We start from the raw sequence: 27,531 nt of genomic DNA, 5'->3' as shown, positions 1-27,531 counted from the left end.
CACACATCATACACACACACAGCACTGCAGTACACACATTATACAAACACACATGAGTGCAGTAGACAAATTATACACACAAAGTAGTGCAGTACACACATTAAACACACAGCAGTGAAGTACACACATTATACACACACACACACAACAGTGCAGTACACACATTATAAACACATATCATTGCAGTACACACATTATACACACAACAGTGGAGTACACACATTATACACACAGCAATGCAGTACACACATTATACACACAACAGTGGAGTACACACATTATACACACAGCAGTGCAGTACACACATTATACACAGAAAACAGTGCAGTACACACTTTATACACAGAGAGCAGTGCAGTACACACATACACCAACAGTACAGTACATACATCATACAAAAACACACACAACAGTGCATTACACACATCATACACACACACAACAGTGTAGTACACACATACACCCACAACAGTACAGCTCATACATCTTACACATACACACACACACACACACACACAACAGTGCATTATACACATCATACACACACAACAGTGCAGTACATACAACATACACACAGCAGTGCAGTACACACATTATGCACACACAGCAGTGCAGTACACACTTCATACACACACAACAGTGCAGTACACACATCATTCACACACAACAGAGCAGTACATACATTATACACATATATACACACAACAGTGCAGTACACACATTATACAAACAACAGTGCAGTACACACATACACCCACAACAGTACAGCACATACATCTTACACACACACACACACACAACAGTGCATTATACACATCATACACACACAACAGTGCAGTACATACAACATACACACAGCAGTGCAGTACACACATTATGCACACACAGCAGTGCAGTACATACATTATGCACACACAGCAGTGCAGTACACACATCATACACACACAACAGTGCAGTACACACATCATTCACACACAACAGTACAGTACATACATCATACACAAACACAAACAGTGCATTACACATGCCATACACACACAACTGTGCAGTGCACACATTATACACACAACAGTGCATTACACACATCATACACACACACAACAGTGTAGTACACACATACACCCACAACAGTTCAGCACATACATCTTACACACACACACACACACACACACACACACACACACACACACACACAACAGTGCATTATACACATCATACACACACAACAGTGCAGTACATACAACATACACACAGCAGTGCAGCACATACATCATTCACACACAACAGTGCATTGGACGCATCATACACACACATCAGTGTAGTACACACATTATACAGACAGCAGTGCAGTACACACATTATACACACAACAGTACAGTACATACATCATACAAAAACACACACAACAGTGCATTACACAGATCATACAGATCATACACACACAACAGTGCAGAACACACATGCACCCACAACAGTACAACACATACATCTTACACACAAACACACACACACACACACACACACACACACATAACAGTGCATTACACACATTATACACACAGCATTGCAATACACACATCATGCACACAACAGTGCAGTACACACTTTATACACAAAGCATTGCAGTACACACATATTATACACACACAACAGTGCACTACACACATTATACAGTGCAGTACACACAATATACACACACAAGAGTGCAGTAGACACATCATACACACATAACAGTACAGTACACACATTATACACACAGCAGTGCAATACACACATTATACACACATGAGTGCAGTAGATTCATCATACACACAAAGCAGTGCAGTGCACACATCATACACACAGCAGTGCAATACACACATTATACACACAGTGCAGTACACATTATACACAAAGCAGTGCAGTACACACATCATACACACAACTGTGCAGTACACACATTATGCACACACAACAGTGCAATACACACATCATACACAACTGTGGAGTACACACATCATACACAACAGTGCAGTACACACATCATACACACAACAGTGCAGTACACACATTATACACACAACAGTGAATTATACACATTATACACACACACACAGGAGTGCAGTAGACACATCATACACAACAGTGCAGTACACACATCATACACAACAGTGCAGTACACACATCATACACACAACAGTGCAATATACACATTATACACACAACAGTGAATTATACACATTATACACACACAGGTGTGCAGTAGACACATCATACACACAGGGCAGTGCATTATACACATTATACACACACTGGAGTGCAGTAGACACATCATACACAACAGTGCAGTACACACATCATACACACAACAGTGCAGTACACACATCATACACACAGCAGTGCATTATACACATTATACACACACTGGAGTGCAGTAGACACATCATACACACATCAGTGCAGTACACACATTATACACACACTGGCGTGCAGTAGACACATCATTCACACAGCAGTGCATTATACACATTATACACACACTGGAGTGCAGTAGACACATCATACACACATCAGTGCAGTACACACATTATACACACACTGGCGTGCAGTAGACACATCATACACACAGCAGTGCAGTACACACATTATACACACACTGGAGTGCAGTAGACACATCATACACACAGCAGTGCAGTACACACATTATACACACACTGGAGTGCAGTAGACACATCATACACACATCAGTGCAGTACACACATTATACACACACTGGCGTGCAGTAGACACATCATACACACAAAGCAGTACATTATACACATTATACACACACTGGAGTGCAGTAGACACATCATACACACATCAGTGCAGTACACACATTATACACACACTGGAGTACAGTAGACACATCATACACACAGCAGTGCAGTACACACATTATACACACACTGGAGTGCAGTAGACACATCATTCACACAGGGCAGTGCAGTGCACACATTAACCCTACACAGCAGTAGTGTCGCAAACAGTAAATGTGCCATAATTCAGGTCGAATCTCACTTTTAGCTCCTAAACATAGAACAAAATGAAAAGTGTCAAGGATCACGAAATGTTGCAACAAAGTTGCAGTTGCCATGGAAATGTCACACATTCTATGATTTGCAACTTTTTTTACACCACAAAACTAACATATCTGATTTCGTAAAGGACCCCCAAAATCCTTAAAACGTCAGAATGGCAGAAATGCTGTGTCTTTTCATAGCATGACCTCAATATTATGTTTAAGTTATACTGTAGATGTACTCTACAGCGATGACATTAAAAAAAAATACATCTCATCCAGCAAAAAATAGACTGTTCTAAGGCTATGGTGATGAAAAATTTAAAAGTTTGCCTTTTTGAAAAAAAATATTAAAAAAGCCGTATTTTAACCACCTCAGCCCCCAGTGCTTAAACACCCTGAAAGACCAGGCCACTTTTTACACTTCTGACCTACACTACTTTCACCATTTATTGCTCGGTCATGCAACTTACCACCCAAATGAATTTTACCTCCTTTTCTTCTCACTAATAGAGCTTTCATTTGGTGGTATTTCATTGCTGCTGACATTTTTACTTTTTTTGTTATTAATCGAAATTTAACGATTTTTTTGCAAAAAAATGACATTTTTCACTTTCAGTTGTAAAATTTTGCAAAAAAAATGACATCCATATATAAATTTTGCTCTAAATTTATTGTTCTACATGTCTTTGATAAAAAAAAAATGTTTGGGTAAAAAAAAAATGGTTTGGGTAAAAGTTATAGCGTTTACAAACTATGGTACAAAAATGTGAATTTCCGCTTTTTGAAGCAGCTCTGACTTTCTGAGCACCTGTCATGTTTCCTGAGGTTCTACAATGCCCAGACAGTACAAACACCCCACAAATGACCCCATTTCGGAAAGTACACACCCTAAGGTATTCGCTGATGGGCATAGTGAGTTCATAGAACTTTTTATTTTTTGTCACAAGTTAGCGGAAAATGATGATTTTTTTTTTTTTTTTTTTTTTTCTTACAAAGTCTCATATTCCACTAACTTGTGACAAAAAATAAAAACTTCCATGAACTCACTATGCCCATCACGAAATACCTTGGGGTCTCTTCTTTCCAAAATGGGGTCACTTGTGGGGTAGTTATACTGCCCTGGCATTCTAGGGGCCCAAATGTGTGGTAAGGAGTTTGAAATCAAATTCTGTAAAAACTGACCAGTGAAATCCGAAAGGTGCTCTTTGGAATGTGGGCCCCTTTGCCCACCTAGGCTGCAAAAAAGTGTCACACATCTGGTATCTCCGTATTCAGTAGAAGTTGGGGAATGTGTTTTGGGGTGTCATTTTACATATACCCATGCTGGGTGAGATAAATATCTTGGTCAAATGCCAACTTTGTATAAAAAAATGGGAAAAGTTGTCTTTTGCCAAGATATTTATCTCACCCAGCATGGGTATATGTAAAATGACACCCCAAAACACATTCCCCAACTTCTCCTGAATACGGAGATACCAGATGTGTGACACTTTTTTGCAGCCTAGGTGGGCAAAGGGGCCCATATTCCAAAGAGCACCTTTCGGATTTCACTCGTCATTTTTTACAGAATTTGATTTCAAACTCCTTACCACACATTTGGGCCCCTAGAATGCCAGGGCAGTATAACTACCCCACAAGTGACCCCATTTTGGAAAGAAGAGACCCCAAGGTATTCGCTGATGGGCATAGTGAGTTCATAGAAGTTTTTATTTTTTGTCACAAGTTAGTGGAATATGAGACTTTGTATGAAAAAAAAAAAAAAAAAAAAAAATCATCATTTTCCACTAACTTGTGACAAAAAATAAAAAATTCTAGGAACTCGCCATGCCCCTCACGGAATACCTTGGGGTGTCTTCTTTCCAAAATGGGGTCACTTGTGGGGTAGTTATACTGCCCTGGCATTTTCCAGGGGCCCTAATGTGTGGTAAGTAGGTAAATGACCAGTGAAATCCGAAAGGTGCTCTTTGGAATATGGGCCCCTTTGCCCACCTAGGCTGCAAAAAAGTGTCACACATCTGGTATCTCCGTACTCGGGAGAAGTTGGGGAATGTGTTTTGGGGTGTCTTTTTACATATACCCATGCTGGGTGAGAGAAATATCTTGGCAAAAGACAACTTTTCCCATTTTTTTATACAAAGTTGGCATTTGACCAAGATATTTCTCTCACCCAGCATGGGTATATGTAAAATGACACCCCAAAACACATTCCCCACCTTCTCCTGAGTACGGAGATACCAGATGTGTGACACTTTTTTGCAGCCTAGGTGGGCAAAGGGGCCCATATTCCAAAGAGCACCTTTCGGATTTCACTCGTCATTTTTTACAGAATTTGATTTCAAACTCCTTACCACACATTTGGGCCCCTAGAATGCCAGGGCAGTATAACTACCCCACAAGTGACCCCATTTTGGAAAGAATAGACCCCAAGGTATTCGCTGATGGGCATAGTGAGTTCATGGAAGTTTTTATTTTTTGTCACAAGTTAGTGGAATATGAGACTTTGTATGAAAAAAAAAAAAAAAAAAAAATCATCATTTTCCACTAACTTGTGACAAAAAATAAAAAATTCTAGGAACTCGCCATGCCCCTCACGGAATACCTTGGGGTGTCTTCTTTCCAAAATGGGGTCACTTGTGGGGTAGTTATACTGCCCTGGCATTTTCCAGGGGCCCTAATGTGTGGTAAGTAGGTAAATGACCAGTGAAATCAGAAAGGTGCTCTTTGGAATATGGGCCCCTTTGCCCACCTAGGCTGCAAAAAAGTGTCACACATCTGGTATCTCCGTACTCGGGAGAAGTTGGGGAATGTGTTTTGGGGTGTCTTTTTACATATACCCATGCTGGGTGAGAGAAATATCTTGGCAAAAGACAACTTTTCCCATTTTTTTATACAAAGTTGGCATTTGACCAAGATATTTATCTCACCCAGCATGGGTATATGTAAAATGACACCCCAAAACACATTCCCCAACTTCTCCTGAGTACGGCGATACCAGATGTGTGACACTTTTTTGCAGCCTAGATGCGCAAAGGGGCCCAAATTCCTTTTAGGAGGGCCTTTTTAGACATTTGGATACCAGACTTCTTCTCACGCTTTGGGGCCCCTAGAATGCCAGGGCAGTATAAATACCCCACATGTGACCCCATTTTGGAAAGAAGACACCCCAAGGTATTCAATGAGGGGCATGGCGAGTTCATAGAAATTTTTTTTTTTTGGCACAAGTTAGCGGAAATTGATATTTTTTATTTTTTTCTCACAAAGTCTCCCGTTCCGCTAACTTGGGACAAAAATTTCAATCTTTCATGGACTCAATATGCCCCTCACTGAATACCTGGGGGTGTCTTCTTTCCGAAATGGGGTCACATGTGGGGTATTTATACTGCCCTGGCATTCTAGGGGCCCTAAAGCGTGAGAAGAAGTCTGGAATATAAATGTCTAAAAAATTTTACGCATTTGGATTCCGTGAGGGGTATGGCGAGTTCATGTCAAATTTTATTTTTTGTCACAAGTTAGTGGAATATGAGACTTTGTAAGAAAAAAAAATAATAATTCCGCTAACTTGGGCCAAAAAAATGTCTGAATGGAGCCTTACAGGGGGGTGATCAATGACAGGGGGGTGATCAATGACAGGGGGGGTGATCAATGACAGGGGGGGTGATCAATGACAGGGGGGGTGATCAATGACAGGGGTGGTGATCAATGACAGGGGGGTGATCAGGGAGTCTATATGGGGTGATAACCACAGTCATTGATCACGCCCGTGTAAGGCTTCATTCAGACGTCCGGATGCGTTTTGCGGATCCGATCCATCTATCAGTGGATCCGTAAAAATCATGCGGACGTCTGAATGGAGCTTTACAGGGGGTTGATCAATGACAGGGGGGTAATCAATGACAGGGGGGTGATCAGGGAGTCTATATGGGGTGATCAGGGGCTAATAAGGGGTTAATAAGTGACGGGGGGGGGGTGTAGTGTAGTGTAGTGGTGCTTGGTGGGACTTTACTGAGCTACCTGTGTCCTCTGGTGGTCGATCCAAACAAATGGGACCACCAGAGGACCAGGTAGCAGGTATATTAGACGCTGTTATCAAAACAGCGTCTAATATACCTGTTAGGGGTTAAAAAAAACACATCTCCAGCCTGCCAGCGAACGATCGCCGCTGGCAGGCTGGAGATCAACTCTCTTACCTTCCGTTCCTGTGAGCGCGCGCGCCTGTGTGCGCGCGTTCACAGGAAATCTCGCGTCTCGCGAGAGGACGCGTATATGCGTCCAGGAGGAATGAATCAACCACCTCCAGGACGCGTCTGTGCGTACAGCGGTCCGGAGGTGGTTAAGGTACCAACCCAGGCCTTGTATTTAGGGAGTAAATATAGAATTTGTAAAGACAAAATGTTACTTTGTTCCCCAAAAATACAACGTTATGGCGGCCAACACTGAAGTTTTCCTCTTTACTGGTTCAATATGTTTTGTTCACTAAACATGGGCAAATCTGATGTGAATTATTGATTGAGGACTATATGAATATTCACTAAGCTACTTGTGTACAGTGTTCAAAGCATTGCAAACTCCTGGGAGTGTGTACTACTTTGAGTATTCAGACCTCATTCAATCTAAAAGCTTCAGGGTTTTAATGAGAAAATACTGTACGTGTAAAGTATGTTTAGAACATGCAATTAAGGCTAAGGTTGGCGTCCATCTGCTAAACAGCTGAGGTGCTATTTCATGCCATTGACTTGTCCCTACAGATACGCCTTAAAACATTCAACTATATATAATATTAGTGATACATATTTTATTAGCTAACCTTCAGTGTCAGAAACAGGAATAAACTCATAATTCCGCACATTAGGGGTCATTTATTAAGACTTTTTTAGACGCTGGTCTTAATAATCTTGTGCGCTGGCTGTGGATCTGTCAGAGTAATGAAGAGGCGCTGTCCTCTCCATAACTTTGGAGCATCCTCCGCCAGTCTAAATGCAAGACATCTTCTGAGCAGTCTTACATTTAGACCATTTTCTATGCCTAAAACAGGTGCAGAAAATGGTGAATAGTGATGAGCGGCATGGGCAATATTTGAATTTGTGATATTTCGCAAATTTTTGGGAAAATGTTTGCCATAAATTCGAGAATTTGTGAGTTCCAGTCATAATGATTGTGAAAATCGTCAATCAAAAAATTTGCAATAAAAATTTATAATAACAAATTTGCGATACGAAAATTCGCAATAACACTACTCCTAAAGTCCAAGATATTCCAGCCTTCTCATTGGCCCACAAGCAAGAAGCAGTGAGGGATCATGGGTACTGATGAAAAAAATCTAGAATATTTGAGATTACAAATTTTTAGCACTATATTCTAGATATTCGCAGATTTTCGAAGTGCCAATATTCGCGATAAAAATTTGCGATTCGAATATTCGCAATCAACACTAATGGTGAATGAGACGGGTCTGCCGGCCCGTCCCGTTCCCTGTCCACACCATGCCCCCTTTGTTAGACCTGGCGTGAGTGGGAAAAAGTTGTAGACTGTGCCAGAAATACGCCAAAAATAAGCGAATGTCTGTTAGTAAATGACCCCCATTGTGTGCACTCGCACTGGTGTTCTACCTTACCCTTTCAGTGAGGGATGGCAATCCTTATGTTGAGTGGTAGTGGATATCACAGATGGTGGAATTCATATTTCTAATTGCAGCATAGCGTACTGATCATAATCAAGAAAAAGAACTAGTCTGAAAGTGAACTTGAAATTCATATTTTCAAAAACACAGGGGCAGATTTATCCTCCACTTTCCTGAAAAAGGGGGAGTGGTGAAGGTGGGAAGGGGACTGGGCAAGCGGCCCGCCACATATATCATCTTCTACTCTGGTTTTCTGATGCAGAAGAACACTGAAATCTACGCCAGCCAGGGCGCAAAGACTGTTGGATGCCACCTTTAATTTATGACAAGGCATACTCCTCGTCATAAATCAGGAGCACCATCCGTCAGCGCAACTGGTTATCATAGCCCACCGTACGCCACCGGGTTATGATAAATTTACTCCAGGGACTTGTTCAGTTTTTTTTGGGTGTTTCCAAATCTAATACAAAGGGGCACATTTATTAAGATCAGCGTTTTAGACTACGGTCTAAATAAAGCCCTACAGATGGCAGCGGATCTGCCGAAGTTATGAAGAGGCGCCAACGTATCCAGTGCTGCTTCTAAATGTAAGACAGCTTCCTAACCTAAAACAGGCATAGAAAATGGTTAATGAAACGGGCCTACAGCCTGTCCCCTTCTTCACCCCTTCCTCAATTTTTTAGACCTGGCATGAGTAGGGAGAAGTTGCAGATCCGCGCCTGAAATACGCCTAATTTAGGCGTATTTCAGCATGATAAATGACCCCCGGAATTTCAGTTACAAGTTTTGTCGTGGATTTTAATGGGGATTTGCCACGGACCTGTCAAAATACACATATGAAGCATCCATCGTGGTTTTTTGTTTGCCGATTTGTTGAAGACTGCGCCCTATGCTTTGCAAAGAGTGATAATCAAATTTCTTGGAATTTGATTCAGGTTTGATTTGGCCAAATTGGTCATACAAATTTGACTGGAATCAAGAATTGCTCCAATTGCAATCCAGTTGTGGATGACGTTCTGGAGTCTCCTAGCACTGTATGAGGATCATTTCAAGCTCTTAATGCCAAGTCAGCATTAGTAAAGTGACAACGACCTATATGGCTATGGGTAAACGCACGGAGGACGTAACAGATAGCCTCTTTAAAAAAAAAAACTGCACTGTAGGATTTTTATGTCATGGATTTTGGTGCAGATTGAGCTGAAAAATGGACGGTGGATCCTTTTGAGAAATTTGTTCGAAATCAAATTGCTGAAAATTTATATTTCCGAAATTCTGGAAAAATGTGTTTAGAATCGATTTGCTCATCATTGCTCATTCTAATTTGAAAGAGTGAAATCCGGGGTGAAAATCTGCTAAAAGAATTGACGTGTTGCAGATTTATAAATACATGTACTAAGGGGCAATTTTTTTGCAGATTTATTAAAAATTTATCCATTTTTACTGCTATGTTGCAGATTTTTAGCCTGCAAATTTAGACAGAAAATCCACAGCCTATCCGCTACGTCTGAATATACCCTTAGGCTTACATTTGTCAAATTATCTCAAGATATAGAAATTTGGTTGCGCGAGTAAAAAAAATGCTCATACAATTCATATTTTGTAGACAATACATGAAAAGTTCTTACGGTCCCTCTTCTCAGCTGATAACCTAAATACGTAATTATATACATGACGTAAAAGTAAACTGCTTGACTTGTTCCAACCATCTTCTCATTTCTACATTTAACCCCTCTGATCCTTCCCATACTCAGTGCACATGTACAACCTACTTCAGCTGCAGCATTCATTTAGTGTCCTCGTATTGTCCACCCATCGTAATGCTGGATATCACTTCTGACTCTCAGGTGTACAATGTCTAACTATACTCATGAATTTCTCTAATGAATCAGAATAACAGTATATTCTAAACTTACTCCATGTAGCATATAGTTAATCCATCCTGCCCCAATCACAATGGCTTTACACAAGGAATTGTCCATTGACAGAACACTTGATGGACAGCAGAGGAAGACGAATACCCGCTCCATATAACTTTCAGTGATTACAGTATTCCTCCTGAAGTAAGCGGTTTCTACAAACCCTCTTCATTAAAGGGAATGGGTCTGGTAGGCTGGATTACATCCATTCATTGTCACATGTGGTTTGGAAAGTATTGTGCTTCGGAGTGACAGGAGTCAGGGATTCAAAGAATAAAGAATAGGATTTACATCTAACAGTAAAGGCAATTGTCCTATATTTACCCATCGGTGTGATTTTCATTGACATCGAGAGACATCTGCAGTCTCAAATGCTCTGTGTGCTATGCAGTAATGTAAACTTAATAATACAAATAGATAGAGATAGATAGTTACTATAGATAGATGATAAATTCTGTAGATAGATAGTTACTATAGATAGATGATAAATTCTGTAGATAGATAGATAGATATTATAGATGGATGATAGATTCTGTAGATAGTTATGATAGATAGAATGATGATAGATAGTTGGATAGATGGATATTAGATAGAGTGATGATAGACAATAGATAGACAGATAGACAGGTAGATAGATGTTGTAGATAGACAGATAATGTAGATAGTTATGATAGATAGATAGATAGATAGATAGATAGATAGATAGATATGAGATAGATAGATAGATAGATAGATGGATAGAGTGATGTAGATAGATAATAGATAGATATAGATAGATAGATAGATAGATAGACAGAAGATAGATACGAGATAGATAGATAGATAGATAGATAGATAGATAGATTGATGAGAGATGGATAGAGTGATGTAGATAGATAGATAGATAGATAGATAGATAGATAGATAGACAGAAGATAGATACGAGATAGATAGATAGATAGATAGATAGATAGATAGATAGATAGATAGATAGATAGACAGTAATGTAAATGCATGCACCCAGTCCAGTATTTCAGACTGTGGATGGGAAGATGCAGGTGCAATTCATTTTTACAGTATGAAAGTTGGACTCCAGCAGCCCTGTGCAATGCCTACTTTTGTAAGACAGGACAAAGAAATCCATCAACCCATCCATAAAGTGTCCTTTTGCAACCTTTTCCCCTGAGACTATTAAACCTTTACTTACCGGGGACTCTTAAAGGAAGGCATGCAATATTAATGATGGGGATGAGATTAGTGGCCAGTGGCCAGCATGCTGCTACTTACCTGCGGTGTATATGGCAGTGCTCGCCTGAAGGATTAACACAGATCTCCAAATGAATCCCGGCATTCTGCTGCTGGTTATCCCTTCATCTCCTGAACGCTGGAAGACAGCTAGATCCCCATCAACACAAACACAGGTTGAGAGGGGGGAAAGAAGCTGCTAGTTTCCAAGAAGGAGAAAGCCCTTAGTGGTTCCCTCCCTTCCTTATGTTAGCTACAGTTTATTGAATCTAATGGCAAACTCTTCTGCTGCCTAGTGCATATCCGAAAGTGTCACCTCTCACTCTCACTCTGCCTGGGAGAATTCCTTGGCTCTTAGAATAAACCTTCTTGTTTGATTTTCTTTTGCTCCTCCTTTTTCATTCCGTTCCTTCTCCCTTTCTCTCTCCCCGGCTCTGTACCTTCCTGTTACTCTCTCACCCTCCCCCTTTTCTTTCTTTTTTTTTCTCTCTTTTGAATATATTTATTTATTTCTCTCTCTCTCTCGCTGTCTTCCTTATATAATATGTGTTGATTTCTTTTCCCTTAAGATTTCCTTGTCTGCCCTCATTTCTGCAATCACCATCTCTTCTTCAGTTCCAGATTGTTGCTCCACTTTTTATGTAGTTCTGTGCATAAACCCTCTCTTCTTTAAGATCCGCACTCTTCTACATCATCCCCTGGAGATCTGGTAATCTATGAAACAAATGGTCTCAGGGCCACCTGGATAAGAAATCATTTGTGCCAATCTCACACATACAGGCCCTGATTTATGTCATGATGCAATTAGTGTAAAAAATGCTTCTTTCTGGAGACTTGAAAATGAAATGCATATACAAATGTAATAAAAATGTAAAATAAGTAGTGCGCCATAAAACAAGAAAAGACTGAAAGATGCTAATCGGATGCAGTGTTAGCAGTGGGTTGCACATTTTCCAGGGAAGATGAAGTGTGTTCTTGTGTCTATTGTAGTTCTCATTATTTGCTGTAGGGTGAAATAACATCTCTAGCCCCATGAGAATAGCACAGGGTGATGTCTGAAGAGGATCAAAGCTTTTTATAAGCCATCTATACCATAAATCCACCGCGGCAATCATTAAGAAATTATAACATACCAGAGAGGGGATGATAATGTATAAGAGGGTCGGAATGACTACCTCGTTACCGAGCCTCTACTTCATTAGGCACAAAGGAATCTGTACATTACATTCGTTTTTTTAATTAGGGTTTATTATCAGCTTATATTTCAAAGACTCAGGATACTTATCGAGGGATTTTTTTGGGGGGAATATGAGTTACTTAATGATTGCTGCCAATATAAGTGACTAACTATTAAATACAAATTTTGGAGACCATTATAAGTAGCATTGAGCAAAGAATTCGAAGTGGAATTCGGTCCAAAGTTTAGGAAAACTTTGATTTGCAATGAATCTGAATTTCCTCGCGCCTCGTGGTAACGAATCCGTTTCTCCCGAAATGGCGGCTGCGCGTGTTGCAAAGTAAAAGTAAGAAGCCTAGGAACGCGAGATCACCCATAATGCTATGCAGCCAGCCAATCAGCAGATAGCCAGCCCCTGTGATGTCACAGCTTTTTAAAACCCTCATCCCGCGGGGTCTCCACTATTGTCCTGTGAGCTGAACATAGGGAGAGACGTGGCAACCGATGATGTGATAAGGACAGTGTTGCTGAAAATGATTAGTAGAAGAATATTGGAGAGGGAGGGTGCAGGGAGACTTATTCTGCGTCAGTTTTATTTTTTTGACTATACAGTGCGTTCTTCATTATTACATGAAAGGCAGCAGCAGGGTAATTGGCCGCGCGATTCTTCACGACTGCATGGCCTCAACCCACCCACAGTACGGGTGCTACATGTGACCATACCCTAAGGCCTCTTGCACACGATCTTTTTCAGTATTTTGCGGTCCGCAGAAAATGGATGCGCAAAAAATACGGATGACGTCCGTGTGCATTCCGTTTTCTGCAGAATGGAACAGCTGGCCCTGATAGAACAGTACTATCCTTGTCCGTTATGCGGACAATAATAGGATATGTTCTATCTTTGAACGGAACGGAAAAACGGAAATATGGAAACGGAAGGCCTACGGAGTACCTTCTGTTATTTTTTTGTGGATCCATTGAAATGAATGGTTCCGTATAGGCAAAAAATGGAACGTAAACAGAAAAAAGAGCCTAAGGGCTCATGCACACGACCGTGCCGTTTTTTGCGGTCCGAAAATTGGGGATCCACAAAAAATGGATGCCACCCGTGTGCCTTCCGCTGTTTGCGAAATGGAACAGGAGGCCCATTATAGAAATGCCTATTCTTGTCAGCAAAATGGACAAGAATAGGACATGCCTTATAATTTTTGTGGGGCCATAGAACTGAGCAACGGATGCGGACAACACACAGAGTGCTGTCCGCATCTTTTGCGGACCCATTAAAATGAATGGTTCCGTATACGGACCGTATACGGAAAACAAAAAATGGCCTGTATACGGAACACAAAAAAAACGTTCGTGTGCATGAGCCCTAAGGCCTCTTGCACACAAACTTTTTTTTTCTGATTACTTTCCGCTTTTTGCGTTCCGTATACGGAACCATTTATTTCAATGGATCCACTAAAAGATAACAGAAGGTACTCCGTATGCCTTCCGTTTCCTTATTTCCGCTTTTCCGTTTCATTCAAAGATAGAACATGTCCTATTATTGCCCGCATAACGGACAAGGATAGTACTGTTCTATCAGGGGCCAGCTGTTTCGTTCCACAAAAAACGGAATGCACATGGACATCATCTGTATCTTTTGGCGGATCTGTTTTTTGCGGACCACAAAATACTGAAAAAGCCATACGGTCGTGTGCAAGAGGCCTAAGGCAGATCAACCTGGGTATACCTGAGTTATAGCAATTCGTGATTAATTCATTCGTAACGGATCAAATTTCTTGCCTAACGTCGACACAGTTGCCGAATCGAATTTTTAAAAACTTCTCTCATCTCTCGCTATAAGCTTAAACGGGTTTTCTGAGATTTTTATACTGATGACCTATCCTCTAGATAGGTCATAAGTATCTGATCGGTGGGGGTCCGACACCTGGGACCCCCATCGATCAGCTGTTTGAAAAGCACCGGCACTCACAGCTCACCAAGCACAGCGCCATACATTGTACAGCAGCTATGCTTGGTATTGTAGCTCAACCCCTATTCACTTCAAGGCGGCTGAACTGCACCTAGGCCATGTGAACGATGGATGTGATGTTACTGGTCTAAGAAAAGCTGAGAGAAGGCTGCAGTGCTACTGCAAGTGCTGGTGCCTTCTAAAACAGTTGATAGGTGGGGGTCCCAGGTATTGGACCCCCACAGATCAGATACTGATGACCTATCCAGGGGATAGGCTATCAGTTAAAAAATCTCAGAAAACCCCTTTAACCACTTCCTGACCGCCCATAGGATATAAATGTCCTATGGGCGGTTGTTTATCTCTAAATGGACGTTCTAAAACGTCCATTCAGAGATGGCAGCTGCCCGCTAATCGTGCAGTTGCCGAGCGGGGGGCCCACTGTCAGTGACAGCAGGGCAACCCATAGGGAAGGCAGGGACATTTCCCAGTTGTCCCTGCCTTCTAGATCGCTGTATAAACAGCGCTCAACGAGCAGTGTGTATACAGATCAGGAAGCGCTAATCGCTTCCTGTCCCGGCCCGGTGGTCATGGGACCGCCGGGGCGGGGGAGTGTGCGAGCAGTCGGGTCTTTCACAGACCTCGATCAGCCCAGCACTGTGGCTGTACAGTGTTGTATAGTGCTGTACAGCCTCTCTGGGGGGTGTATTTCCCCTGTAACTGGGGCTCCTATGTCAGCCCCAGTCACAGGAGAAATCAATAGTGAAAAAAAAAAAGTAAAGTTAAATGTCCCTCAGAGGTCTTGTATGACCTTATGGGGATGCAAAGTGTAAAATAAAAAAATAAAAAATAAAGTGTTAAAAAAAAAAGTTTCACATGTAAAGTAATTAAAAATAAATGTTAAAACTAGAAAAAAAATAATAAAATAGACATATTTGGTATTGCCGCATCCGTGACGGCCAGCTCTATAAATATATCACATGATCCACCCCGTCCAATAAACATCATTAAAAAAAATAGCCATTTTTGCCACCTTACATCACAAAAAGTGCAACATCAAGTGATCAAGAAGGCGTATCTCCCACAATATGGAACAAAAAAAACGTCACCTCATCCCGCAAAAAATGAGCACCCACATAAGAAAATCGCTCAAAAAATAAAAAAAAATATAGCTCTTAGAACATGTACACATTAAAACATAATTTTTTTAAATAAAAAAAGTATACATATTAGATATCGCCTGGTCTGTAACAACCAGCTATATAAAAATATCACATGACCTAACCACTCACGTAAATAGTGTTGGCCTTGCGGTTCGCCTGGCAGTCGTTTTGCGGCGAACTTTGCTTGTTCGCGGTTGGCCAAACATGCGAACATATGGCGATGTCCGCCGGCGCCATATTCTTTTGCATTGTGCTGAACTTTGACCCTTGACGCATCCATCAAGTGGGCCAAGACAGCCAATTGCAACGTTTCAGCCCATGGATACACCCCCTACCCTATAAATAAACCCAATCTGACAGTCATTTTACATTCTGTTTTTTGCCAGTGTAGGGAGAGTTTGCTGTGTGGAGCAGGGACAGACTGTTAGGGACACCAAATGCTAGCTAATAGGGCCACAAAAGTCCTTTTAAGGACTGGTATAGGTGTGCTATCGATAGGTGTGATATACTGAGGGGTGTGATATACTTATAATATACTTTTTAACATAGAAAGTATATTATAGTGCATTTGTATTGTGCAGCAGTTGTGTGCGGTTCTGCTGTGATACTGCAGCTATATAGAGGGACAAACGCTATTGGAATAACTAATTGCAACTGGTGTGATATACCTGTTGCCCCCCCAAAAAAAAAAGATTGAGGGGTGTGATATACCTATAATATACCTTCTAACATAGAAAGTATATTATAGTGCATTTGTATTGTGCAGCAGTTGTGTACCGCAGCTAGATAGAGGGACAAACGCTATTGGAATAACTAATTTCAACTGGTGTGATATACCTGTGACCCCCAAACTGATTAAGGGGTGCGATATGCCTGCTTCCACAAAATAATGATTAAGGGGTTTGATATATCAGCTTCCACAAAATACTGATTGAGGGGTGTGATACACCGGCTTCCACAAAATATTGATTGAGGACTGCGATACACTGGCTTCCACCAAATATTGATTAAGGGGTTTGATATACCAGCTTCCAGCAAATATTCATTAAGGGGTTCTATATACCTGTTTCCACAAAATACTGATAAAGGGGATTGATATACCAGCCTCCACCAAATATAGATTGAGGCCTGTGATACACCGGCTTCCACCAAATATTGATTAGGGGTTTCATATACTTGCATCCAGAAAATACTCATTAAGGGGTTCTATATACCTTTTTCCACAAAATACTGATAGTGGGGATTGATATACCGGCTTCCACCAAATATTGATTGAGGCCTGCGATACACTAGCTTCCACCAAATATTGATTAAGAGGTTTGATATACTTGCATCCAGCAAATACTCATTAAGGGGTTCTATATACCTTTTTCCACAAAATACTGATAGAGGGGAATGATACACCAGCTTCCACCAAATATTGATTGAGGCCTGCAATACACCAGCTTCCACCAAATATTGATTAAGGGGTTTGATATACCAGCTTCCACCAAATATTGATTGAGGCCTGCGATATACTTGCTCACACAAATACTGGTCTTCTATAGGGACTTTGTCACAGCGCTTCCAGGATGCCGGCACATGACTCCGCAAAGTGGGCTATTTTTAATGTGTCAGCTGCTGATAATAGTGTTGCCATCTGCAACCTATGCTGTCAACGCATAAGTCGAAGTAAGCCCAACACTCACCTAGGGACGACCACCTTAAGAAGGCACCTGGCCTCCTATCACCGAGCCCAGTGGGAGAAACACCGTCAGATCCCACAAACCCACACTCCCGGCGCTCCACGTCCTGCCACTTCTCCTTTTCATCTCTCCTCCCATTTGTCCTCCACTCAACCTTCGACCATGCTGTCGTCGCGTTCATCTGGCAAAAGACAGGCTTCAGTGGCCCAAATGTTAGCTGACTTGTCAGAACTGCTAGCCCGCCAACTACTGCCATATAAACTGGTGGACTCGGAGGCCTTTAGAAAATTTGTTGCCATTGGCACATCGTAATGAAAGATCCCCGGAAGGAAATATTTCTCCCAGAAAGAGCATCTTAGAGCTATATGGCCATGTTCAGCGGCAAGTGAATGTATCTCTGGCACACAGTGTCGGTGCCAAGATACATCTGACCACAGACAAGGGCAAACATGGGCAGGGAAGGTACATAACTTTTACTGCCCACTAGGTTAACCTTCTGACGGCTGTCAAGCATGCAACCCGTGGCACCGTGTAGATTTGGTGTTACCGCCACGGATTGCATGCAGGTCGGACACTTTTTCTCCTCCTCCTACTCCATCCTCCGTCTCATCCTCCAGGCCTAAATGTACGCTTAGTCCTGTGCACCTATAACTTACGTATATGCAGGTAGAGGAAGTATTTAGAATAACGACTTTTCTTTTCCTATTATAAAACAGCAAATAATAGGGAGAGCTTTACAGGTAAGAAACATAAAAAAAGTATTAAGAATTTTTTATTAAATTTTTCTGTCTTGGAGATTCAGGTTGTTTGAGAAGCAAGTATATATTTTTTCATATAAATCATAACCAAGAGATTAGCAGTACAGTAATGTTCATTACAGCGTGCAATAAATGCTGCCTGCAGTAGTAAAGGCTCAATTCCAAGGAACTCTGTTCCTATATACAAAAAGGCAAAAATTCAAAGAGATGTGCCAAACATTCAATCACAGTGAATGACAAACATGCAAAATAGGTCTTATGACTGAATCTATCATAGTGAGCTTAAATGCAAATAATCTTATTGTATGTAAGTCTCTAAAGTAAATAAACTCCCATATAAAATGAAGACGGTTTGGCAGACAGCGATCCAATTTTAGACACAAGCTGTTGAGGAAATGTGAAATCTGTTATGTCACCACATGGTGGCCATCTTGAATGCTGCCAGCTTGGATTCAGCTCCACTTTTTGAGATGGAAAGGTATGTGTGTGACATATCACACTAGTAGAGAATGGCACCAGAAAAACAATGGTGTGCTTCATGTTAACTTTATTCATTTTCATTAAGTTAAAAGTGATTTTTCTTTGTTACACAAACAATATGAACAAAAATGTTGACATCATCCTCGTTTCCAATGCCCAGGTGTTATTACAGATGATTTCAACCAGCACCACCCAAACAAACCTCTAATTACCCACAGTACAGTTCTACCAAATTCCAAATAACTAGTTCTGTCACCAGTACCAAAAGCTGGATGACCAAAAACCGCTATGAATGTAGAAACAGCAACCACTGTTCTGGCCTCATTCAGCAACACCACACAATGTAGCACTTGTCATCTGTCTCTGCAATATGGGGTTAGCCATGCCTCAATTCACCATCACCTGACTGAAGATGACTCAAACTGTTGGAGAGATTTTACAACTTCATATTAAATCTCAGTTATTAGTTGTTTTTCAATTATGAAGTAAAGTTCTTCCTGAATGGTGAGGTGAACAAACAGAATTACAAATATTGGTCCCACATAAAGATTGACTGTACTGATCTATCTAACATGATTGCCTCACCTAAAGTCATGGTACGTTGCATGGGGTACCCAAATAGTGAGGTCTTTCTTCATTGCCGGAACATTAAGAGCAGGCTGTTGCACAAGCTTCTTAGATGAAGGCATCATTTATTCATTATTTTGAGAGTATATCACATTTATAGATTTCTTCAACAAGATGATGCTCTCCCTCATTACTGATGTGGTTGGCTTCTGGTCAATCGGGAACAAGATCCGTTATGAGCGCAGAGTTAGAGAGAAGGTTCTGCTGCCTGGGGATAGGGTCCTCATTCAACAGCTGGACCTTCATGAAAAGCACAAGCTTGTGGATCGGTGGCATCCAGAACCCTATTTTATGTTAGAAAAGCTGCCTGGTGTTCCAGCATACAGAGTAAAGCCTGAGAACGCAAGTAGGATCATCAAAACCTATCATTGCCAACATTTGTTACCTGTAGGACAAAATGTCCAGTTGCAGCAGCCACAACAAAATGGAGCCAATTCACCCCCACACACACACACACCTCCCCCGGCCTCTGAGAAGGAGTCGCCGCCATCAATGAGGGATCAGCTCAGTGGTTCCCCCTGAAGAAAATGACTGTTACCCTAGTGATAAATGGGGTCCAGACTACAGATGTGTAAGCCATTGAGGCCCATTCGTCAAAGATGGCACAGATCAGTTGCTTGATGTGAACTACCATGAAGAATTGAGTCCAGAAGCCAGCTTGCCCTGTCCCCAGTCGGGAAAAAATTCTGAGGAAAGGGAGTCACCAGGTGAAGATGTGACCATGATGGAGCCTATATTTGGAAGTCAAGAGCTAAGGGTCAAGGAGAATGCTCACACAGAATGGGGCATGCTACTAAGGTCCCCAGAGTAATACCCCTGAATTTCATTGACATGTGGCTGTATTTCCCCCCTGTACTCATGTGAGAAGGAGATAGTATGTATGGAGATAAACACTTTAACGCACATTTGTATTTCAGGTGTTGAGTCTTCACTTCATGCTCGGACACTAGCAGCGACTCACCAGCTGGTAGAGTGTAACCACTGCAGAGAAAGTATTGTGTACAGTAAATACTGCAGTTAACCCCAAGCAGGGACTCACAACAGCAGACATTAGCACTTCTTCTTAAGTGAGGTGGACTACATGTCTCAGCACACTTTGCTTCTCTGTGCCCCTGCAGCCTGGAGGAGGAGTAGCAGAGAAGAGGACTGATTGACTAAGCAGGGGATTGTGGGACAATGCTGGAGGGGGACGAGAGAGAGTGAACATCTTAAAAGGAACTGCATGGCCAGGAGACAGTGAGACTGTGAGTGAATTGTAGAGAGAGAATAGTCCTGCCCTTGGGCTCACAGCACAGGCACCTAGAGACAGTCCTGACAGCATTATCTTTGCAGAACAACCTGATACGAAAAAGTTATCCTGGTCTGCATCACAGTAGGATTCTTCCTCCCACTCCATTTGTATCCACAGTTCAATGAGACCGGACTGGAGGCGTAGCCTTAGCCTTAGGGGGAGGCTGGCATGACGGGCAGTGGTTCAGGGAAGCAGGAATGGGGATTGGGCAGTTTAAGTTGCTGGGGGTGGGGGTTAGTAATTTGGGGGGAAAGGTCTGGGCTTTAAGAGGGGGCTGTGAGGAAGAAAGAGGTGCCATTTTAGAGGAGAAAGCAGGGAAACCCTGCCCATCCTCCCTTGTTTTGATGGTTTATGTTCTTGATCCTGTTTGTGTAAAGTGAAGACAAGTTGAGGGATGTTCTTTGGGATTGGTGTTGTCGCGGCAGCTGTGGCAGTGGGAGGTGCTCGAAGTTGCCAGGTTGCTGAGGAGGGGAGGGCCCTATAGTTGGTGGCGGATCTAAGGGGTCCATTGGTTGGTGCCTCCGAGCTGGTGCTTAACGGCTGGAGGCAAGGTGGAGTTCCCCGTATGGGATTTAATTATTTTAGGCTTCGAGGAACTTGTGAGTATGTCTTACTGAAACTTGTACTGCTATTGAGGATCTATTGAGATAACTGTTTCTGAGAGGAATATCTGTGATTAAGTGCACTAACGGTTTCTGAAAAACATGCCGACATCCACGGCAACAGGACCCCAATGTTTGGACTGTCTTCATTGCAGTACTGCAGCCATTAGTAAATGTGTATGTGCAGTTACTCAGGAGGTGTGTGCTAGCTGTATTTTCTGCATAAGAGTGTCTACCATCATTCGTGTGTCAATGTTAGATGTTCAGTAAAGACAGTATCTTAACCATTTATAATCCCCCCATATTATCTCAGAGAACATTACTATTATTTGTAACAGCCAGGCCTAGCATATAGTTACCACCACTAGAACTCTAACTGTGCTCTGTGATCTGTGCCCTGTTTCTCTATTTGCATAGGCTTAGGCTAGTTTCACTCTAGCGGCAGCCTTCTTCAACATGTCGTAGTTTTATTCCCGGCCGCCTCTCAGTATGTTTGCCATGCTGCCGCCGGAACTCCGGCCAGCCCTCATTATAGTCAACGGGGCTGGAGCGAACCTCCGGCGGCATGCGTGCACTAGCGGCAGCACGGATCCGGCAGGCTGTCCACCCACCAGAACAGCCTGCCGGAAAAGGCTGCTGCTAGAATGAAACTATCCTTATTAAGCTCACCATTGTTTACCCTTCCAACAAATAACCTTACCTCTCTCGGGTGAGAGTGTACTAAGCTAGACAGAGACTCCCCGATTTGGCCTCTGTCCAAAAAGGAAGACCCTTCTGCATTCCTTCAGAGCTCTCAGAAAGAGTCGGGTGGAGGATCTACACTTTAGTGAGAGCTACAATACACCCTGCCCACAGAGGTAGACCCAAAGGGGTGTGTAAGGCAGTGACAGGCCTTATGGCTATTAGGGGAGGTGCATGGCCGGTTTTTCCATCTCTTCCCCGACAATCAGCAGGTCTGAGACAGCACCAGGTGCCACAATCATTACTGGGGAGTAAAAGCCTATCCAGACTGTCAGTTAGGGGTGTGGTGACAACCAGAGGTCAGGTGAGGCTCTGGATGTGTGGTTTCAGCCGGGCTTGGCTGAGAAACCATGTGGCTGGGAAATAGCCTGGACTAACCGTGTTTCAGCCTGGGGGCTGGTATACGCTTGGCTGAGGAAGCCGGATCTGACCCTCTATCTGAACAGCACTGTATAGGTGAGTCAGGGATTGTATCGTATGTTTAGTTAGAGCCCAGCCGGGCAGGATTTTGTTTATTCATTAGTTGTTCTGGTATTGCTGGTGTGCCAAAATAAATGTACTATTTGGACTGCAACATGGTTTTCAGCGAGATATCTGTGACCGAAACCCCCAGAGATAAAGCAAAACCCTCACATTTGGTGGAAGATGCGGGAAGACGTCCCGGCTGAAAGGAGACAACTGGTTGCTAAGGGTGCCGGCAAGCGTCCATGCTGAAAAGTTACAGCAGAGAACAAGGCAAAGTGGTTGCTAGGGGCAATGACATCTTAGAAGCCTGTTTGTTCGCTGGAGCAGGTACTGCTAGAAAACTGACCTGTGAAAATGGCTGCAAAATGGTGGAGTCTGTGGGAAAAGTCCTGCGAGTTTGTTATTGGGGGAATCCCACTGGGGGTTTTACTAGATTCCTGCCAGCAAGTGTCTCGGGTCCTGCCCGAAATTCTGGACTTTGTAACAAGGGAGCCAGAGACAAAAACGAAGGTGTCACTAACCTTTGTGACGGACTATGGCTCAATGCAGTGGGAGCTGTTACAATTCGAGAACCTGAGGCCAGAGTTCGTACTAGGCAAGGCTTTTCCCTTATTTTAGCAGATATGGTACTTCAAGTTCTGTGGTGGGAGTCCCAGGAGAAAAGCGGATGTATGCCTTTGCCAACGACAACCGTCGGGAAGACAAGGAGGTGGAGAGCGTTGCGATTCTCAGGAGTTCCTATATTCCCTGTGACTGTGTACAGAGTCCTATAGGCTGCGGCTGGGGTGACTGACCAGGAAAGGTCTGGACTCCAGGCCGGGTTGTTTCCGGTTGCAACGTTTGCAGTAAGGAGTCTGTTGGTGGTCGTGGTACCAGGAATCCCGAGAAGGCTGGAGATCTCGGTAGAGATGACCCTGGAATATCTTCGTCTCCTGAGACTGCCGAATCCGCAACATCAGGCGGTAAGAACATTCCTGTGTTTATTGGTCTGGCAGACCCTGTGACAGTGAGCCGGCGACAGCTGCTACCTGCTGGGCCGGTAGGTGATAAGTGGCAGAGGCAAAGAACTGTTGCAAGGGAATGTGACTATGTGGAGAGCCTGTTGCAGTGGCTCCCTCGCAGGAATCTGTAGGGGAGAAGGTTATTGTGTTGGCCAAAATGCCCGTGACCAAGGCTAGGCTTGGGGTGATGAAAGTTAGAGACCCTATGTTAGCCCGGTAGCACAATAGTGAAACCTGAGACTGGTAAAGTGATACATATGCTGGACAGATATGCAATGAAAACGGACTGTCAGGTAGTTCTCATTGGATGTGACGCGATGGTGACAACTGGGACTGAAGTGACAATTAGAAACAATGGTGCTGATAAAGTGCATAATGAAAATGTGATGTCTTGTGAAAAATGTGATGATAATGACATGCCTTTTCCGTCGCATGATGTGGTGAGGGGAATAGCGCCCCCTAGAAGAAAAAATTATAAAAAAGACAATGGTGTTGATGAATATTGGGAAAGTATTGCTGGGGGACCCCAATGGGGTGAACGGATAGGAAAGTGTGACAATACCAGAGGTGGATATGCGGTCTCCACTGGGTTTTATGGTTGCTGGGGAGGTGTCCCAGGTGGGGATTAGATCATCGGTGCCCCTAGAGGTCAGGATTAATATTGGCATGAGCAGTATAAGTGACGTATGTGCTGTGACTGTTAGCAACTCCGTGAGGGAAGCTACAATATTGAGGTCTTGCAAAATTGAGGTGGTTACTGGTAGCGACCAGATGGTGGTCATACCTGACGTGACGAGAGTTGAGTGGGGAGACGTCCACCTAGTGTCTGAGACCCTTACCCAGGCAGTGGTAGATGACCTGACTTGTCGGTACAGCTGCAAACAGGAAGATGATCTTTCTCTCTCCACAAGGTCCCTAGAGCTGCTAGAGAAGGGACTAGCTGTCTTCCCAGAACAACGGAAGAAGGCTGCCAAAGGGTCAAAGGAGGAGACTCAGACAGAAATGTAACGGTCACGTCCACACACACACAGGGGGAAGGATAGTGACCACTGCGCTCCACCCTCACCCCTGGCCCTGCCTACTTGCCTCACGAGTCCTGATGACAGGGGACAACTGGACGACAGTCCCTTACTTAGGATATGTGCAGGGAAGACAGACAAGACAAAATACGGAATGTCAACGGACCGGGTCAGAACCAAGAGAGCTACGCAGTACAAAGAGTTAAGCAAAGAATGGTCAGGAGATGCCGGGGTCAAATACCAGGAGAGTAGAGAAGTACCAGAGGAGTCCGCAAAGAGTAGTCAGGTGGGAGCCGAGGTCACAATACCAGGAGGGATGCGCAGTACAGGAGTAGCAGGCAAAGGATCGTCAGGGAACAGGATCAGGTGAGTATTCAGTAGTCCAACAAATTGCCAGGAACCTAGAATTAACAGGCAACCTGTGGCCAGCAGGCTGCCTGTATTTATAGTGGGGTCTGAGGGTCATGTGACGTGGCCAGCGTCACATGACCGACAGACAGACAAGTCGAGCACCGAGTGATCAGCTAGGCGCTCAAGGCAGACCTAGGAGCAGGGAGCCTCCCAGCTAGCAAAGCCGCCCTGGGAACGAGGCCAAACACAGATCCTTGCTCCCGAAGCTAAGCAGCAGGTCTGCGGCTGACGGGAGATCGAGTGCGCCTTTGGCGCCCCGTGACAGTACCCCCCCTTTTACGAGGGGCCACCGGACCCAAGACTTCAGGCGATGGCCTTTCAGGGTGTTCTAAATGAAATTTTCGAACAAGTCTAGAAGCATAAACCTCCCTGGCGGGTACCCAAGATCTCTCTCCGGGTCCATACCCCTTCCAGTAAATCAGGTGCTGTAAGGAATTACGCACTCTCCTGACATCCACTATTTAGACACCACATACTCGACAGCATCACTAACAAGAACCGGCGGAGGCGAGGCTTTCAATGGTACAACAGGTTCAAAATACTTTTTAAGTAGAGATTTATGAAATACATTATGAATGTGGAATGACTCGGGCAGCTCCAACTTAAACGATACCGGATTAATCATCTCCATGATCTTATACTGTCCAATAAAATGAGGAGCAAATTTTCTAGAAGCTACCTTTAGAGATAGATTCTTGGAGGACAACCATACTTTATCCCCAACCTGAAAGTTCACCCTCCTTGAACGTCTCCTATCGGCCTTGAGTTTTTGAGAACTTTGAGCCTTTTCTAGGTTCGATTGAACCCGGGCCCAAACTGTGCACAGTTCGGAGGAGAGTTTATGCGCTTCAGGGTTAGAGGAGGAGACCGATGACCCATAATGAAAACGGGGATGAAAACCATGGTTACAAAAAAAAAGGGGAGACCCCAGCAGAAGAATTGACATGGTTATTCAAAGCAAATTCAGCCAACGGAAGGAATTTGACCCAACCTCAAGAATTGTTCCACAGACTGATTAAGGCGTTCAGTCTGCCCATTACTCTCAGGAGAGTAGGCGGAAGAAAAAGACTATGAAATTTTACATCTTTGACAGAAGGCCCTCCAGAATTTGGACACAAACTGCACACCCCTGTCAGAAACAATATTTTCCGGGATGCCATGTAAATGAACAATCTCTCTCACAAAAATAGACGCCAGGGTTTTTGCATTCGGAAGTTTAGACAGGGGAATGAAATGAACCATCTTGCTAAACCTATCGACCACTACCCAAACCACAGTCTTACCCTCCGCCAGCGGTAGGTCAGTTATAAAGTCCATCGAGATATGGGACCAGGGTCTACTGGGAATGGGTAATGGTCGTAGGTTACCAGCAGGGAGAGTCCTAGGTGTCTTAGACCTGGCACAAACCTCACAGGCTGACACGTAGGACTTGACATTCCTGGTCAGAGTGGGCCACCAATAAGATCTAGAAACCAGATCCTTATTGCCCTCAAAACCCGGATGTCCACAAAAGGCAGAATCGTGACACTCCCCCAACAGCTGGAGACGAAATTGTACTGGAACAAACAACTTATCTGTTGGGGTGGATGCCGGTGCCAGATGTTGTTCAGCCTTAATGCGAGCCGAGATATCCTGGGTTAGAGCCGCTAAGAAGATGTTTGCTGGTAGGATGGATTCAGGCGGTGCCTCAGTGGGTTGAAAAGCATGGAAGCTCCGAGATAATGCGTCTGCCTTCACATTTTTACTTCCCGGCCTGAACGCAATGGAGAAATCAAAACGGGTAAAAAACAGAGCCCATCGGGCTTGCCGGGGATTCAACCTCTTAGCAGACTAAAGAAACATTAGGTTTTTATGGTCAGTGACAACAGTTACCCGATGCCTTGCCCCCTCCCAAAAATTCCTCCACTCCTCAAATGCCCATTTAATAGCCAGTAGCTCCCTATTCCCTATGTCGTAGTTTCTCTCCGTGGGAGAGAATTTCCTGGAGAAGAAGGCACACGGTCTCAGGTTAGTGATGCTAGCAAGACCTTGTGAAAGGATTGCTCCTGCGCCGTCCTCGGATGCATCCACCACCTCAGTAAAGGGTCTCTCCTGATCAGGCTGGATCAGAATGGGAGCGCTACTAAATGCCTTTTTTAATGTTTCAGATGAAGAAATGGCCTTGGTAGACCAATTCTCCAAATTCGCCCCTTTCTTAGTAAGGTCGGTCAATGGTTTAGCAATTACAGAAAACTTCATGATAAATTAACGATAGTAATTAGCGAAACCCAAAAACCGTTGTAAGGCCTTTAAGGATGAAGGCCTTACCCATTCCTTAATTGCCAAAACCTTACCAGGATCCATCTTAAAGGCGT

At 43.3% G+C, this 27,531-nt stretch overlaps 1 protein-coding gene across 1 annotated transcript in view; it reads right to left on the bottom strand.

Annotated features, from left to right (window-relative positions):
* LOC121002823 (carbonic anhydrase-related protein 10-like) overlaps window positions 1-11,906 on the bottom strand; it is a 514,536-nt gene extending 502,630 nt beyond the window's left edge. Inside the window, exon 1 of the mRNA XM_040434419.1 lies at window positions 11,843-11,906. Coding sequence (XP_040290353.1) covers window positions 11,843-11,906 — 64 coding nt within the window. The remainder of the gene's footprint in view (window positions 1-11,842) is intronic.
* Between the last annotated feature and the right edge of the window lie 15,625 nt (window positions 11,907-27,531).

Source organism: Bufo bufo, chromosome 1, assembly GCF_905171765.1.
Source record: "Bufo bufo chromosome 1, aBufBuf1.1, whole genome shotgun sequence".
Classification (NCBI taxonomy): Eukaryota; Metazoa; Chordata; class Amphibia; order Anura; family Bufonidae; genus Bufo; species Bufo bufo.
Note: the sequence above shows the minus strand (reverse complement) of the source record. Positions and strands in the feature narration are given on the sequence as shown.